Genomic DNA, 17188 nt, shown 5'->3' with positions numbered 1-17188 from the left:
ATGCTATACCTTTTTTTCTTCATAATTTTGACCAGAAAAAGCACCTCAGACCTGTAAAACCTTCCTGATCAAATTTTAATCAAATTCAAAACCAACGGAATGTTCTTGTTTCACTGAAAAGTTACAACTACCTACATTCACACTGATGTCTATATGTAAAGGCTCTGGCAACAATTTTCTTCCTCCTAGTAGAGTTACTTCTTCAGATTGACTTAGATAGGCCTAGATGCTAGGCCTAGGAAATGAAAAAAATTCTTTATGGCAGGAATTTTTAAACCTCATGCATGCCAACATCTCTGTGTCCTTGTACCTGTCATCTGGATAAGAAAAATAAGGACCACAGGAATTTTTCCACTGTTACCTAATGCCTGAGAAGGGTTTGAGGATAGAGTGCTAAAAGAGCAAGAACCTAAGGTAATGCTGGGAACGGGGCAGCCACTGTGAACCTGTTATGACTCAATTCTCCTGAAACACATCACTCAACATACTGGAACAAATTATTAAACATCCCATTTATAAGCACCGAGAGGATAATAAGGGAGTAAAGGGGAAATAAAGCAATGTACTTCTGGCAAACACATATCATGCCACCCCAGCCTCATTTCCCCTTTTTTTTTTTTTTTTTTTTTTTTTTTTTTTTAGGATAGCTGGCATAACAGATAATGCAAAAGCAATGTGTGTGATTATGTGATATATCTTGACTTCAGAAGACCTGACAGTCTTCAACAAGCTAAGAGAATACAGTGGATGTTAAATCTCCATCAGGATGTTCAAAGAGCTGCAATCAACAGATTGCTCTCCACCAGGGATAGAGGGTTCAGGGGGCTGCTGACAAAGTCTGCTTTTGTGTCCTGATCTCTTCAATACTTTAATTAACACCTTCATGATGGAACAGAAACAAGGCACCTGACTTTTCAATGACACTAACTTGGGGGCAGTTGCCAGTGCTTTGGAGCCCAGGATCACAAGTAAACTGAAGTGGTCTCCATGGAGAGACCAACCAGATGACATCCAACAGCAGTGAGCACAAAGCAGTATTCTCAGGAAGGGGGGAAAACCATTTAATGTTCAAACACAAAAGTGAAGAATGAGCTGCAGACCAGTAAGAGAGGATTAGAAACACAGAAATACTAAATAAGTGAAAGCAGTGAGACAACTCATATAAAAAAGGTAAATATTTCATTCTGGGGTTAGGTAAGTGAAGTGTGATGTGCAAAACACGGCTGGTACTTGTATCTGCATGATTGAATCCTAAACTGGAACTCTTGTTTTGGTTTTGGACAGTATATTTAAGGAAAATATGTAGACAAATCAAACAGTAGTGAAATATATATGCTGCAGGGGTTGAAAAAATATGACCTCTGGAAAGCAGTGAGCCTGTTACCCTACACTAGAGATCTCTGAGACAAAGGGGTTTCAGGCAGATAAAAGGCAGTTTTGAGGAGAAGGAGAAAGGAGAAATAACCACTATGTGTCTTGGAAGGACCAGAAATAATTGGCAGCAAAATCAATTTGGATCATATGTTAATTAAAGCTTTCCAAATGCAAGGAGAGTGAAATAATGGACATGCACCAGCTCTGCAGGCACAGGGCATCTTCAAAAAAATACATGTATGGGGCAGCCACTGTAGAGCTGGTCTTGTCTCACTGCATGGGGAAGGACCAGACCATCTCTTGCAGGTTCTTTCAAGTGTTTTGAAACTCTTTTGATCAGAAACCAGCAGAAATAACTGGGGTAGTAAACAGAAAGCTTTGCAACTGGCCATTAAACCAAAACTGAAGCAGCACAAAATTGCTTTGAGTGAGGTGGTGGCTCAGAGCAGTCTCTTGGTGCATTCACCCCAGGGGAGAGAGCACCTGGTAGCAACTGAGCTGGGCAGACACAGCCACCTCCAGTCTAGTGGACTGCAAGCAGTGCTGCCCACTTGGGTCTGAAAGATGGGAGAGATGGCCACAGTCCTACTAATGAATCTTTTGGCAGCAAATGCCTATTTCTACTAGCAGAGTTGGCTTTATGTTTCAAAACCTGGAAAGACATATGATGAAAACATTTTCTGCTTTTAGCTGTCCATGAAGTTCTGATTTTTTTAAAGTGCCATTTCATTACGCCCCTTTTAGACCTCTGCAATATGCCCAGTTGAGAGGGATCTTATCCATGGACATACACACTTAAGAGAGGAAAGAAGCAGACAGAGTAGGTTGTTTTTGCAGAGATTGGTGCTGACTGACAAAGCAGAACTGTTTTTTCCCACGGAAATACTAAAGGACTTGAATACATACATTGGAGAAGCGATGCCTCTTTTTCTGTGATATACTTCTGCAGCTCTGGCCAGCAGAGTCCACCAAGCAGAGCTCACCCCAGGGAAAGCTGATTTTCTCAAGGCTGGAAAGGATCTGGTCCTAGAATGCAACTCCATCAGACTGCAGTGATCTAAACACAGCAAACACAGGATACGCTGGAGCCTGCTACTTCAGCTGGCATTGTGGACCTGGAGTGGTCCATGTCCATAATGCCAGCTGAAGGGTAGCAGTTTTAAGGGCTCCAATAGCACTCTAGGATCTGCCTAGCCACTTATTAGTCTCTGATAATATATCACAAATATATCACAAATATATCACAAATATCCCATTTGTGTCAAGTGGTAGTGTGGTAGTAGAAGTTGTATTCTCACAGGGGCCAGACTGATGAGGGAGTTGCACTGGGAGAGATTAAGGATTTGTCTTTGTAGTGGGGAGCAGAAATATCTGTGGCAACACTGAGTGAGAGGAGTAGGAAGCCTGGACATGGCCCTAAACCAACCCATTGGCTCCAGGGCAGGAGCAGCTGTCATAGCAGTATCTTTCACTGGCAAATCCAGGCATCAACCATGTGCACAAAACTAGCAATGAGTCTCTGATCCTGGTTCACTTTTGTTCCCCTGAGCTTGCTCAAAGGAGACCACTGACCATCATTCTAGAAATTCTCCTCCCAGATTACCAGGCAGACCAGTTGACCACTCTGTCATTTAATGTTTCAGGAGCTGTATTTTCTTTCATTTATCTATTTGTTTATTTATTTTTACATTTGGGATGCCCAGAGCTTCAAATGTCTTGAAATGTATGAACACAAAAACAAGAGAAGTAAATAAACTACATAAAATTTAAAAATTAAATAGTTTCGCATGACTCAATATCCAAACTCCTTTAATTTGTACTAGTAGCAGACTATTTTTCAGGCAGACAACCTGCAAATCCTAGAAAAATAGCAATAAATATAAGAAAATAATACTCTGAGACTACAGGGATTATTTTCTATCATACATTATTTTGTACTGAATTAGTTTTATTAGTTAAGATTATTTTTAAATGTGTTTAAAATGAGACTAACTCTTCCAAATTGTAAAGGATTTTGTATTTATATTTTCCTTCACTTTTTTTTCCAGATGAAATTCAATGTTAGAAAAATTAAAGCTATGAGTTTCACTTATTACAGGATTATACAGTAAGCACAATATCACAATGAGTTTTTTATGAAATCTGTGGCTGGTATTAAAACAAAGATTACCCACAGATAGCTTATTTACAGGCATCTAGAGTTTAGGAGTGTCAAAACCTAAATTTTCTCATTCTCAGAAAGGTGGCAGTAGTTCAGAACCAGATACCCACGTATTTAAGTGAAAGCTAAGCTAGAGAACTCAATTTTGCTGCTTAGGCCCATATCTAATAGGCACAAATAAAATTAATAATACATATGCATGGCTTTAGAATTCATTTGTCCCTATATTTTTCTTGACAGGTAAATGGAAATTGTGTGCTGTGAGATTTCACCAGCAATAAACCACCTACAGAGGGCTGGCTCTGCTCTGCTGTAGCGAGGCAGGATACACCTCCAGGGCTGAGGAATGCATTTCCCACAGCCAGCACAGCCAAGCCCAGAGAGCTGCTCTGTGTGTGGGTGTGGGATGCTCTTCCTGCCGCTGGGGGAGGATTCTGGGCAAGAAAACCAACCAGGAGCCCTCTGGCTCACTACACCTGTGTGTAAAGCATCACCTCCGATGACACCTCCAGACTTTTTCTCCTTGCAGATAAAGATTTGGGATGCTACTTAGCCCCCCAGTTTGCCAAGCAGTGCCAGCAAGAGGAGAAGTCTCTTCCTGAGTGCATTTTTAATCAGAGAAATTCAAAGACTTGCTGGGGGAAAATAAAATCTGCAGCCTAATGGGTTACTAGACAAATCAGGAGAAATAACAAATTCCTGCCTGAAGGATATTATGGAAGTTGAACATATCTGTAATATGTATCAAGCACATTCATACATATCCATCACCTAAGCTGCTCAGTAAATATTTAAGATAAATAGGCAGATAGACAAAATGGCATGAAGATTAAAAGCAAAACTAAACAAAATTGGGTAACCTCACTTGTTTGGTGTTCTGGTCTGGACAGGATAGAACAAGTAAACTCACTAATGACCTTACCAATAATTGGTGAACAATTTAATTTGTTTACTCTCTGATAGGCCATGAATGCAGGCAGATAGATAAGACAATGCTGGTTTGCCAAGATTCCTGTTCCTTGTAACACACACAGGAGAAGGGTAGCTAAAAAAGGAGAGGGCAACATAAGGTATGTCCCTCAGGTACCAGATTTCACACATGCCTGGTGATGGTGCACCCTGCAAACCAATAACCCGGCATGCAAAAACTCACAGGAAAATTAATTCCTTTGCCTGGCAAAGAGTTGCCTATGGAAGGCCAAAAAACACAGCACAGTAGCTTGTTGACACAAGAAAAAATAAAGGAAACCCGAGAAAGGAGGAGGCGAAGAAATCAGAGAGGTCTCTGGGAAGAGATGAGGCACAATGTTCTGAAAAGTGTCATTATAAACAAATGCTTTCCCATTAGTGCCAAACAACCAGAGCCAGGAGCCAGGTTTGCATTATATTAGAATATGGCTTGGCATCACTGGTGTCCCTGCTCTGTCATCACTTTTAAAAGGACAAAGTGATGGCAGAATAAAACCATGCTATACCACAGTGGAAGGGAAGAGTCCAGCTGACTCCTGTGTAAACACAGAGGACACAAAGGCTTGGAGTTTCTCTTAGAAAAATACAGATCCTTCCACTCACTGTGTCTTTTGCTCTTTGCTCTCCTATCAGGCATGTTGCTTACCTTGCACAATCAAGTAAACCTGGGAAGTCTTGGGATGATGCTGTGTCTGCACTGAACACGTATAGGACCCCTCATCATAGACATCCACTTTCTGGATCCGCAGGCTGTACTCCAGGGGGTTTCTCTTCTCCAGCTCTACTCGAGGGTCCAGGGACCACTTGTCCTCTCCAGCAAAAATGATGCCGGAACGATTTAACCAGGCCACCTTGGAGCTTCTGTCTTCTACATAACACCTGCAGAGGATGAGACAGGTAAGGGGGAGATTAACTACCCTCTCCATCATCTCCCTTTTGTCCCTTCTCTTTACTGCTTTGCTTAGAAACTTCACAGTACACTCCTGCCTTGCCAGTGAACCATTGAATCTTCTCATCATTGCTGTCCCATGGACAAGTATTTAACAATTTAACTCTTTTGAAGAGTTTCAGGAACCTTCAGCTCATAAATCCATGGGATTTGGGGCAGACATGTCTCTTGTTCTCTCTTCTTTTTGCCTGTGGCCTACACAGGCACTAAAAATAATTTGGAAGACCAGAGGAGATCTTGATGACCAAATCCCTTCCAACACTGCCAGTGAGAAAGTTTGGAAGTAGTTCTTCCCATGCTTCTCCCTCACCTTCAAAAATCAAAGTATAAAATAAATAAACTCCCAGACCCCTTCCAGCCTGGAGGGCAAAGGTTCAAGGCTCCAGCTTTGTTATCTCAGAGATCAGCTCCTCCACCCCTCAGTTTCATCAGCACAAGGAGAGGAAACTATAGTGTATCTCCAATCTACAGCCCTCTAACAAAAAATATTTTTGTTCAACCATCACCCTTCTAACACATACACACACACACTTGCTGATGCACATCTGCCTGTTTGTGCAGGCAAGTGAAGATCTCAGGCTGTGGGAATGTCACTGTAATCCCTGTGACACACACAGCATGTCCTGTGAACATCTCAAGTGGACAGGAGAGGAGGAATGACAGCTAGGGGCAGCAAGCAGAGGAGCAGCAGGAGGATCAGCAAGTACCACCACCCTGAGTGCCAACCTTCACAAGTCAGAGGTCAAACTAACCACATTGCAACTGTAACTTGACAAGTATTTTGTTTCTTGAGGAGAGCAGAGTACGTACAATGAAGACAAATGCAATTTTGGCAACTACACCTGCTCTGTACCGTTTGCCACCACCAGAAGACTTGCACAGAAAAGACAAGGAGCTGCCACTGAAGAGATATGTCCTGCTCACCCTCAGCTGTGTCTCATTCAAGAGGACCAGGGCTGAAGAAGTCAGGCAGACATAACCCCTCTTTCACCCTGGCAGCTGTACGCCCCAGGGCTGGGCTCAGACAGGCTGAGAGCAGCTTTGCCCTACTGCAGCTCACATCACATTTGCTCCGACAGGGAAGCTCAGTCTCCAGAGCTGTTGCTCCTTCACCTCTCAGAGCTCTGCCCACAGTGTCCCAGCATCCAAATAATGTCCCAGCACCTCTTGCTACTGCTGTTACAGAATCACAGAATAGGTAAGGTTGGAAGGGACCACAGTGAGGTTGTATGGTCAAACCTCCCTGCTCAAGCAGGGTCTTCCTAGATCACATTGTACAAGATTGTGTCCTATTCACTATTTATGCATGTGTTGTATTTGAAGGAATAAAGAGAGAGGATAAAGATTATTACTTCAAGATAAGACAAATATTTGACAGTAGGCTTTCAAACAGCCTTTTAGCATGGGTCAGACATTTTCCAAGTTCCTCTATTTGAATGCATTTCATTCATTCTGTGCTGCAGCTGCCTTCTCTTGTGATGTGACCCCACCATTATGGCCGGGACCTCACACCCACTCCCTTTTGGCATGCCCATGGATGCTGTTCAAATTGTTTCTGGGGTTACTTGTGGGCAGGAGGAAAGCCAAGCTGCGTGGGCATCCATGGGAGCCATGCCATGCTGCTGGCCAAGCTGTAAGTAGCTCTGTTTGATCTGACAAACATTTGCTTTAGACAGCAGTCCAACAGATCCTGTACCGATTCTGTCCCCCAAGGAAGGGGAGAGAGAATTTGGCCCTCAGGACAGAGCCCACCCTCCTGGCCAGGCAGCCATTTGTCCCTGAGGTGAACTCTCAGGCATGATCAGAGTTGTTTTCAAAAAGCTACTCTTTGTCAAAAAGAAAATTGCAGGGAAATCTGTGAGCAGCCACTTACACGTAGAGACCAGCACCAGTACAATGAGGCATTGCCACAGTTGCATTGGCCATCCCAGGCTGTAGTCACCAGTGATGGAAGGTGAAAGCCAGGATCCAGGGAAGGCAGTGTGCTCCAGGGCTGGGAGCAGTGGCCCTGTAGGTACACCCAGACTGTCTCCAGAGCTGGCTGCCTTAGGGTCAAGAGCCCTCTTGCAAATGCAAGACATGTAACAGCACCAAGAATCAGGGGTCAGATATTTTGGTGGTGAAAAGCTAAGCAGATTAATGGTGGTAGCTGAAGTTTCTCAGTCACTTGAAAATCCCCCTGAACAGATATCAGTGCTGCTGGACTCCAGCAGACCCATGGCACTGCACCATCCCCACCAAGCTGCTTTCCCATCCCCACTGGGCTAGGATGAGCAGTCAGCAGTTCTGCCCTGGCCCTGATCATTATAACTCTCTGTTTGGGGTAGCAAATATGCCCCTGCATGGTGTCTTGTCAGTAACAGTTCAGTGGTGTGGTCTGAACAAAGCCCTGTCCTTTTGCTCCTGTGGATAGGCTCAATCAGGGACCCTACTTCCTCTCCCTGGAAGAGAAAATGTGTCATAAACTGTCTTAAATGCACCCAGGTCAGCTCTAAGACAGTGGTCAATAGATACAGTCAGGCAACCTTGCAACTGCCCTTGAAATAAGTTAGCAGGTGCTACCAAAATAAAGAAAGGAAAGAGAACAGAAAAAAAAGAGGAAAATGCAAAGAGTAAGTGAAATGGATTTGAGCCCTCTGTTCACCATACCTGCTCCTCTCAAGCTGTCAGGGAAAATCAATGTACAAATGTGGAAATTCCAAGTCCTGGCATGCTCTGAACATGCATTCACATGGATGATGCATCTCAGTATGTCTGTCTGCACACACACACCCTCTTAGTCTGCCAGAGATGCCACCCAGCTGAATGTATCACGCTTTAATAAGGATTTATGGTGATGATTTTCACAGTGTAATAAGTGCTAATTCAATACTAATAGAATATTAAATGGCATGTTAACTGACATTTTAACTGCAAAGCAATAGGAGCATGGCATCAGCCAGATATCAATGGACTCTTATCGTTCACTAATAATCAATAATCAAGTTCACAGAGACAGTCAAATGCTTTTCATTGGACTTATTGGAGGCATTACCATCAGCCTCAGTGAAAGCTAATAACTGATTTGTGATCCATGCATTATTCTTTCCCTTATGGTTGCAGGTTTAATTTCTTGACATCTCTGATGTGGCTAATGAGGGGACCAGGGAATGGGTCATGGGTATGCCTTGCATGATCACTGTAAGAACTTGAGAACTATTGATCTTGCACCATTTCAAACCACAGACACAGAAGGACAAAAGAACTTGCTGCCATGCCCCATTAGCCCTCCTTGCCTCCTTGTAAACAAACACAGCCAAGTTTAGCACCTGAAGTTTTTTTAAGCAACAGTTGGATGAAGATAAAGAAAGCCAGGTCATCCTTGCACTCCTCCCTCAGTCTCATTTGCCCCACTTGCAAAGGCAGACAATGGGGCTGAGCAGTGCTACAGGAGGAGGGGTATGACATGATACTTTTCTGCAGGAGAATGATTTTGGACTTTCAGGAGGAACCATTGCCTTGGACGGGATAGAGGGCTGCCCATCATCATTCCTGGTCCTTGGGTTTTCTGATGGGCTGGGACATCTGGCAGCATGCAGGCATGGGGAGGGCAGGATAAGTCCTGCTGCTCGTCCTCTCTCCTCCATCACCTGCCAGTCTAACACACAGCGCTGGGTCAAAGCAGCTCCTGCAAACCTGCCTTTGTAAGCTCTGAAGAACATTCCATCTGGAAAGAGATTTTTTGGGTTTTTTTTTTTCCCCCTTTCTTCAAAGTATTTGGGCTTGTTCCTATGGATGTGTGGGAGAGTGAGTGAAGAAAAGGAGAGTGCAGCTTAAGCATCCACATCTCTAATCCTGGGGACACAAGTCTGGAGTTTTCACTGCCTGTTCTGCCTCACCCGGGCCGTGGTGCTTTGGCTCCCCGCACCGTGACTCCTGCTCCTCCTCCTCCTCCCGCCGAGGCGGCGGCACTCCGCGCATTGATTCCCCAGCATGTTGCTGTAACACTCATCGCAGTTTATGTTGTGCCTGTCACTCCAGCAGCTCTCGGCCCCAAGCTTTCCGCCCTCTCTCTCCCCCGGAGAACAGACGGGCCCCGCTGCTGCGAGGCGGCGTTTGCCTGGAGAGCCCCGGCGCGGCTTCCCCGGTGTCTGCAGCCCCTGCCAGCGCCGGGGATGGAGGAGGAGGAGAGGATGCACCAGGACCGGGATCTCAACTATGGCCTTCCCATTCTGCCTCGGAGAAAGCAGCACAGCACCTACGGCCTAGGCTGAGGAGATGGAGTGGGGGCATTCCGTCCCTTTGGGAAGGGGTGGATGATATTTAGAGCCTAGAGTGATGGAAAGGCAAGAAGGAAGTCCTTTAGGGCTTGGTGAAGCTGCTGTTTAAATGATTACTCTAACATGGAGATTTTACAGCATTATCAATGATGTATTGGGTCGCATTGAAGCTGGGAATTTTTTTTTTTTTTTTTTTTTTTTTTTTTTACACAGCAGACTCAAACCCACAATTCTCTGCCAGAGCCCCACTAGTGAGAAGAAGCAAGCTGCTAGGATTAATGAAATATGCTGTGCTGCTTTGCCAGCAAGCCACAGCTCTTACCTCATTTTGGGGAAAAAATAAATAAATAGTGAGTTTATGGACTGAATTTTCTGCCCTCTTTCTCCAAAGCATGTTGTGGTGACAGCTCTGTGCCATAATTCCCACACTCTTTAATCATCTTTTCTCCGTTAACCCTTTGATCATCTCTTCTGTAAGACAACTTCTGTGCATCAGGCCAAAACTCAGCAGCCTGCTGCACACACAATTAAGCATTGAAAGCCCACCCCACTGCACTCACTGAGGGACGTGCTCCCTTTTGCCAGAGGATGCCACAACCCGCCCTGCATCAGATCTCCTGCCTTTGCCTCAGCTCTGTGATGAGCCCTCTCTAATCTTCTCACTTCACACACACTCTTACAAGATCCAGCTAACAACTTCCCCCACTGCCCTCTACCCCCAGCAGCAAAATGGCAAGAGGGGAAAGAGAGAGGGATCAAACATGGCTCATTCAGCACAAAGCAACATCAGCTCCTGGCTGCCAGCTCCAAACATGCAAGACAAATTCTCTGTTGTGTTGCAAAGTATGATCCTGGAAAGCTAATGCGGTGGTTAAACACAGCCTTGCTCCCAGACTGGGGAGGAAAGTTCAAGAGCAAATCATGCTCGTGCTGTTTCATCTTGTCTCCTCAAGCTCTTCAGTCCTTCCTTGCCTGGCAACAAAGGACTCAGACACAGCCATGGTCAGCCAGGGTGGCAGCGAGAGTCCAGCCTCTCTGCTATGCTCTGGCAGGGATGTGGGCAGCAAGGGCTAAGGACAGACCACAGCCAGCTCTGACCTCCCAGGCAGGGTTTTCAGGGGAAAAAATGCCACTGCAGTGCTGGATCCTGCCAGCATTTGAAGAGCAATGCAGTGCTGCCACTGCAGTCCCCACCAGAGGAGTACAGTGGCAGAGCACACAGGAGCACAGAGTCTGGAGGAGCAATATAGGAGTTGTTTGCCCTGGGTGGTTCCCATTGCTCTGGATCAGGCTCCCTTCAGCCGGAGATGCTACAGAAGGCACCCACAGCTGGATGTAGCTCTACCTCTGTGAAGGCAAGGGCCCCATAAGTGGATGCCACTATCATGGGAGATCCTATCAACTGAGCATCTGGAACCTCCTTTCAGCCAAGCACCAAAAGCCTCCTTTTGCTGAATTTGAATGCAAATGGGCATCAGTTGTTGCTTAAAATTCTCCTCCCCACTGCCACTGCTCCTCTTTCCCCAGCCTGGTACAGCTAATGCTCCTCTCCTTATATGCCATGACACACAGCAGGGTCACTGTTTGAGAGTGAAAGCTGTGCCACAGCAGGATGGATTTCCAAAATGTGGCATAAATAGCTCCTGAGTAACTACTGCCAGCATGATAACACAGGCCCTCAGAGGGATTTAGAAAACTACTGCTTAAAGCCAGTCCTGTGCTGGAAAACTGGCAGGAAGGGGAAACTGCTGCATGTGTTCAGCCCATGCTTTCTCTCAGCTGTATTATGCTGTGACCTTGATTGTCACACCTGTCTGCAGCTCCCTGGGTATTTCAGCACTCAGGTGACAATATTTGGCCATCCACCAATTGGGAGGGTGCCTGGCTGATAGGATGCCTGCACTTCTGTTCATCCTCTTTAGTAAATTGCCACTTTAGGAGTGTGAGGCTTGGATAGGCTTATCAGGTCATGAAGCCCCAACCTCTGCCGGGACAGGCAGCTGTACTTTATCATCTTTTTCAGAGATGTAGCTCCTTCCAACATTAGCCTAGTGTGTTTGAGGGGGGTATACCCTCCTCCTGCTTTGCAGGTCAGATTACTCAAAATCTTTCTGTTGCACTGATTAAAACCTTTTTTTCTAACTCTACGTCTAGATTTATTCATACCTGGCTTATATCCATTTCCTCTCATGCCAACACCATCTTTTAGCTTAAAGAGCTCTTCTCTCTCCCGGGTGTTTATCTTTCAGTGTGTTCAGAGAGAGCAATCATATTCCCTCTCAGCCCTCATTTTGCTGGATTCAACAAGCCAAACTCTCCTGGTTTCTTCTTGTATGATAGGCCCTCCATTGCCCTAAACATCCCAGTAGCCTCTCTCAGCACCTGCTCCATCCTGAATTCCTCTTTCGTGACCAGCATTTTTACCCAGTTTTCCAGAAGAGGAGTCCCCAGTGCCTTGTACAGAAACATTTCTGTCTCACTGTCTCTCCCATCAACTCTTTCTAATGAAAGAAAAAAGAATTGCAACCAGAAAATATGAGCATCAGTGCAGAACTGCCCATGTGCTGTAAACATCCTTGTCTTTCAGTCCATGTGGTATGCATGGAAAATGAAACCCAAGAGAATTTACGAAAAAATACACTGGCCTAAAAAGACAGCTAGCTGCACTGGCTCTCACTAGCAGATACACAGCTGGTCTCACATGGGTTTTCTTTCTGTTAAAATGACTGTTTAAGAGTAGAGGTTCCTGTTCGTGTAGGGAAAAAACCCAAACTCACAACAGAAATCAAGCCCAAAATTACAGCGATTTTTATGCCAGTACTCTCGAAGGGGGGATGTAACTATATCGGAATAAGAGAACTTATACTGGCATGATTTATTGCTCTTCCCATCTGTTGGGGATTGGTATACCTGCATAAACAACTTCAGTCTACGTCCACTCCAGCAGAGGAACCTTCTTAAAAATATCAATATGAGCTGCTATGAGTTGCTACAAGCTTAACTCCATCCCAGCCATATCCCAGCACAGTTTAAAATTTCAAAATACAGAAAAACCTCAGAGCAAGACCTACCACCACAGTACCGTCTTTTCTTATAACCCACCATACCCAGGAAATGCCCTCCATTTTTTTACAGCAGTCAGGAAATCCTTGGACAGGTGTTTTCCCAATCCAAGGCATGTTTCTAGAATGACTGACTCCAGTCCCAGGCCTCCTGCCACGTGTGTGCAGGGGGACAAACTGCTCTCTGGCTGACGCTTGCAGAAATGCCAAATACTCTGACAGCCTGCATCAGGGTCTTGCACTAAAATCAGTCAGGAGGTTCAAGCTGCGGAGGAAACAGACCTTGAGCTCCTTCTTTTCCTTTTGGGATAGCTGAGGACTTTTCAGTCAGTCCAGCCAGAAACCTGGCTCTGCTCTTGATCCAGAATCATTAGGCAGTGCTCATCAGATATCGATCACTTGGCCTTAGTGAAATATCCTCTAGGAATGTATTAGGAATGTATGCCTTGCTCTGTTGTCCATAGCTTCCCATAGCATCCCAGGGCTCCTGCACTATCAAAAGGGGGAACCAGGGAATACCAGAGCTGATGCAGAATGGGAATGGGGAACACTGCTCGATGATTTGCCTTTTTGTTGCTTTGCACTTACATTGAGGATCCTGTGCTTTTGTGATCACTAAGACATAGGCTGATATTTGAGAAGTATCTGGAGTCACTGAGGAACAGAAGTTCATCAAAAGACAATGAAAATTAGGAACTTAGGTGAACTGAGTATTGGCTGTTATGCCAAATTTGTAAAAGAACGGGAAACTAAACTTCTGGCAGGCCTCTGCACCATTATGACTTTTTTTCTGTTTTGGAGATACACCAAAAATTGCAATAGGAGCACTAATGAGGCACCCATACTATAAGTCCCTATATTTTTCTTCACAAACTTCAGCTGTGGAAATCACCTATTTCTCCTACCTGAACCCCCAGTGCCTTGTAGGTAACTTCTATGTGGTCACCACTAGATAACTCTAGAAAAGCTAATCCAAATTTTTCGTTTGAATTTCTTCTAGTAAAAAATAAAATAAAATAAAATAAAATAAAATAAAATAAAATAAAATAAAATAAATAATAATAAAAAAATAAAATAAATTAAAAAAAAGGGGGGGGGAAATGAGTTTCAGAGATGTGATCTCCTGTGACAGGAGGGGAGGAAGGGTTTCGCTGGGAATCCCACGTGACTGAGTATCTGGTAATTATCCAGCCACAGAGGGAAACTGAAACGTTCTGTGCTGTCGCAGAGAATGACAGCACCTGGAGCTCCAGCACCCAGATAAAAGCAGAGAGACAATCAGGCAGATGGAGAAAGGCAATGCTACACTATGGGCTGGCAAGCGGAGGGAAGAGAAAAAGTGGGGAGAGGCAAAAGCTGGCAAGAAACATTAAGGCAGCCGGCACAGCTACTGGAGAATGAGATAATGCCACAGATTAGCAATGCACAGGCACAGAGAAAGAAAGAGTGTAGGGGCAGGTCAGGACAGAGTGGGTGCAGAAAAGGGACAGTGCAAACACAAGAGGGAATAGGAGAGTGATGCTAGAGCGAGCTTCAAAGCATTTTGTGTGGTCCAGAGTCGTTTTCGCCCACCCCAGTCACAGGCTAAAAATGCAGGAAGTATCACAACAGGCTGTCAAGGGGGAGATTTGAAAATCAGCATCTCACAACTGAAGAGAGATTTGGGACTGCAAATAGCATCTTGCAGGCTGTGGATTCAGTGGTTTGCATAGGGAAGGGGGACTACAAAGCTTAAGATCCAAATAACTAATACTGGAGCTTGGGAGCATCACCTTATGTATTTTGTATGGCAGAGACGCATGAGGGAGGTTCCTTCCTTGACTCTCCCTTTCACAGTTGCACACACCAAGACACATGTAAGCCTGCAAAACAGCCCACATGATTGCTGCCATGGTGCCATGGCCTGGTTCCAAAAGCAAGGCACCATAGGTGCCCTCCCACACAGCAACGTGACAGCGCCAGCTCTCGGGGCTCTCAGAAACAGCGACTGTGCCCACAGGACTGGCAGCAGCCTCCAGTGGGTCAGGAAGAGCTGACTGACAGCTGGCAAGAAACCATACACCACCTCTAGGAATGTTTCTGACATGAGAAAATACAGACAAACAGACAATCAGGTGATTTGGTCATCTGGTCAAACCAGGTGACAAAATCAGTTCAGGGCCATCAGCTTGTCAGGGGCTAATGCTGGCCATCAGTCTTAAACAGCTGTTAGGGTAAGTGACTGAAGTAGATCTGTAAGGGGTGCAAATCTCCAAGGAGACAAGAAGAGCTAAGTGCTCAGATGTCCCCACTTGAACATTTGGGGAAGGAAACAGAAACAGGTATCAGGTCTGAGCACTGGGCCACACAGTTCATTGACCAACCCTCCCAGGCATAGTGACAGACATTTCAAAGAAAGGTAGAACACCTCCTAAAGTGACAATGTAAATCACCTTCTACAAAATTTCATGATTTTTTCTAGCCATAAAAACCTATAAATCTAGCACTAAGCAAATCACAGAATGGCTTGGGTTGGAAGGGATGTTAAAGATCATCTAGTGTCACGGTCCACCATAGGCAGGGACAACTGCTACCAGATAAGGTTGTTCAAAGCCACAGCCATCCTGGTACTGCCAGTCAGGGATGGGGCATGCACTTCTTCTCTAGATAACCTGTTCCAGTGTCTTGCTATCCTCAAAGTAAAGAATTTCTTCTTAATATCTAATCTAAATCTAGCCTCTGTGTAAATTAGCTTCCACTCTGAATGACAGCTCGCAATCCACCTTGTAAGTTTGTACGCTGGCTTTCTTATCCCCAGGCATTTCTCAACCCCCTGTCCCCTTTTTCTTTTTTTAAACTCATTAACATCTTCATCTTGGTGATACTTTCTGGCTGAGAATTTCTTCAGTTAACCATTAATTGGTACGAGTCTGTGAAAGAGTATCAGATTTAAATGCTGTGTGAGACTGGTAGGTGTCTCCTGTGTTTTGTACTCTATAAAAGAGCTTCTATCAATACCTGAGGAATATGTTACTTGAGACATAGTAATGCACTTTCTGTTATCTGGATCCTAATGTTCATCTCATACTGCCTCTTCTTCATCAAGGGAAAGGGAATATCACATCAGAAGCTTTAGCACTTGTCCTGGGCAGGTTGGGCAGGAGCATCCACCCCAAGGAGAAATCAGTCTTGAAATTCTTTGGAGGCAGATCAGAGAGGGAATGGGAGCGACAGCAGGGAAAATAAGTTTTTACTTTTCCTTCTTTTCTGAGGTCATGAGAGTATCAGAAGTGTCCCAACCAGGTCATCATCCCCAGTTCCAAGGGCTGCCCTCAGGTAGCCAGAAGCAGACTGTGAAGGGTGGTATTTCAAGATGAATGAGAAACTGACTGCATCCTGCCTGCTCACTTCCAGCTGCTGCATTTCAATGAAGGACACCTCCTTGATGTGCAAACGTTCCAGTTATTATTTACAGCTGACCTTTTCCTTCTCCAGCTCCCGCTGCCGTGGCACTGCTGGTGGAGTCGGAGCTTGTAGAGATTGTGGAGACGATGTGTAGTGGAACATGTTAGATTCCCTGCCTGTGCCAGAGCTGTCATTAGTGCCACTGTGGATTGAGCTACACCCTGTACAAGCAACACAGGGAAATGTGAAGAAAAAAGCCTAATGTAGACAAAGCCTTTGAGGAGCTTAACCCCTCTTCCCCTTTTCCATCTCTCTCCCACTTGAAAGCAGAGAACAGCTTCTGAGCAAGACACACACTCTCATTTCCATATCTAAAGCCAGTCCCGAAATACCACCGCAAAATAATGCTCTCAGAGAGGCGACCACGAAGCAGATTCCCTTTGAGAGACTCTGCTACTTCTTTTTTTTAATTCCATCCAAAAACAACTGCCACCAAATACCAAATGCACCTGGACTGGAGCAGTCAATATTAGACACCTTGTTTTCAGACTGATATGGGGGAATTGGAGAGAATTCAGAGACAAGCAACAAAAAAATTCATCAAGGGCTGGAAGGGGATCAGCATCTAAGAGAAGCTTAAAAACATGAAATATGTATAACTTGACTAAGAGAGGACTTAAAAGCGACATGTTGACAAGCTATACCTCTTTGAAAGCTGAAAGTACTGAGGGAAGAGAGGAATTATTTAGCAAGATGCATAGGGGTCTACGAAAGAGTAATAGGTCAGAAAAAAAAAGAGAAATAAGTCTGTTCAAACTTGAAGAAAACTTCTTGTCATCTACAAGTGCTAGTCTTGTAAAAATTCTCCCAAGGAAGGCAAGGAAGACCCTATTATTTAAGATGCTTGAAAAAAAGATGGGCTGAGGACCAGAGGATCAGCCTCACAAAGGCTGCAGGGAAAACAAACTACAGTGACCTGGTTTTAGTACTTTTACCACCTTCCTCAGAGTTCAGCAATATGTCAGGAGAA

At 44.8% G+C, this 17188-nt stretch overlaps 1 protein-coding gene across 2 annotated transcripts in view; it reads right to left on the bottom strand.

Moving 5' to 3' along the window:
• Positions 1–17188, bottom strand: part of LSAMP (limbic system associated membrane protein) — a 983246-nt gene that overhangs the window by 152255 nt on the left and 813803 nt on the right. For both annotated transcript variants that reach the window (XM_083855065.1, XM_083855064.1), the window contains one exon: positions 5151–5383. In XM_083855065.1, coding sequence (XP_083711191.1) covers positions 5151–5383 — 233 coding nt within the window. The remainder of the gene's footprint in view (positions 1–5150; positions 5384–17188) is intronic.

This window comes from Zosterops lateralis (assembly GCF_965231275.1).
Source record: "Zosterops lateralis genome assembly, chromosome: 2".
Classification (NCBI taxonomy): domain Eukaryota; kingdom Metazoa; phylum Chordata; class Aves; order Passeriformes; family Zosteropidae; genus Zosterops; species Zosterops lateralis.
This window is presented reverse-complemented; position numbering and strand designations above follow the sequence as displayed.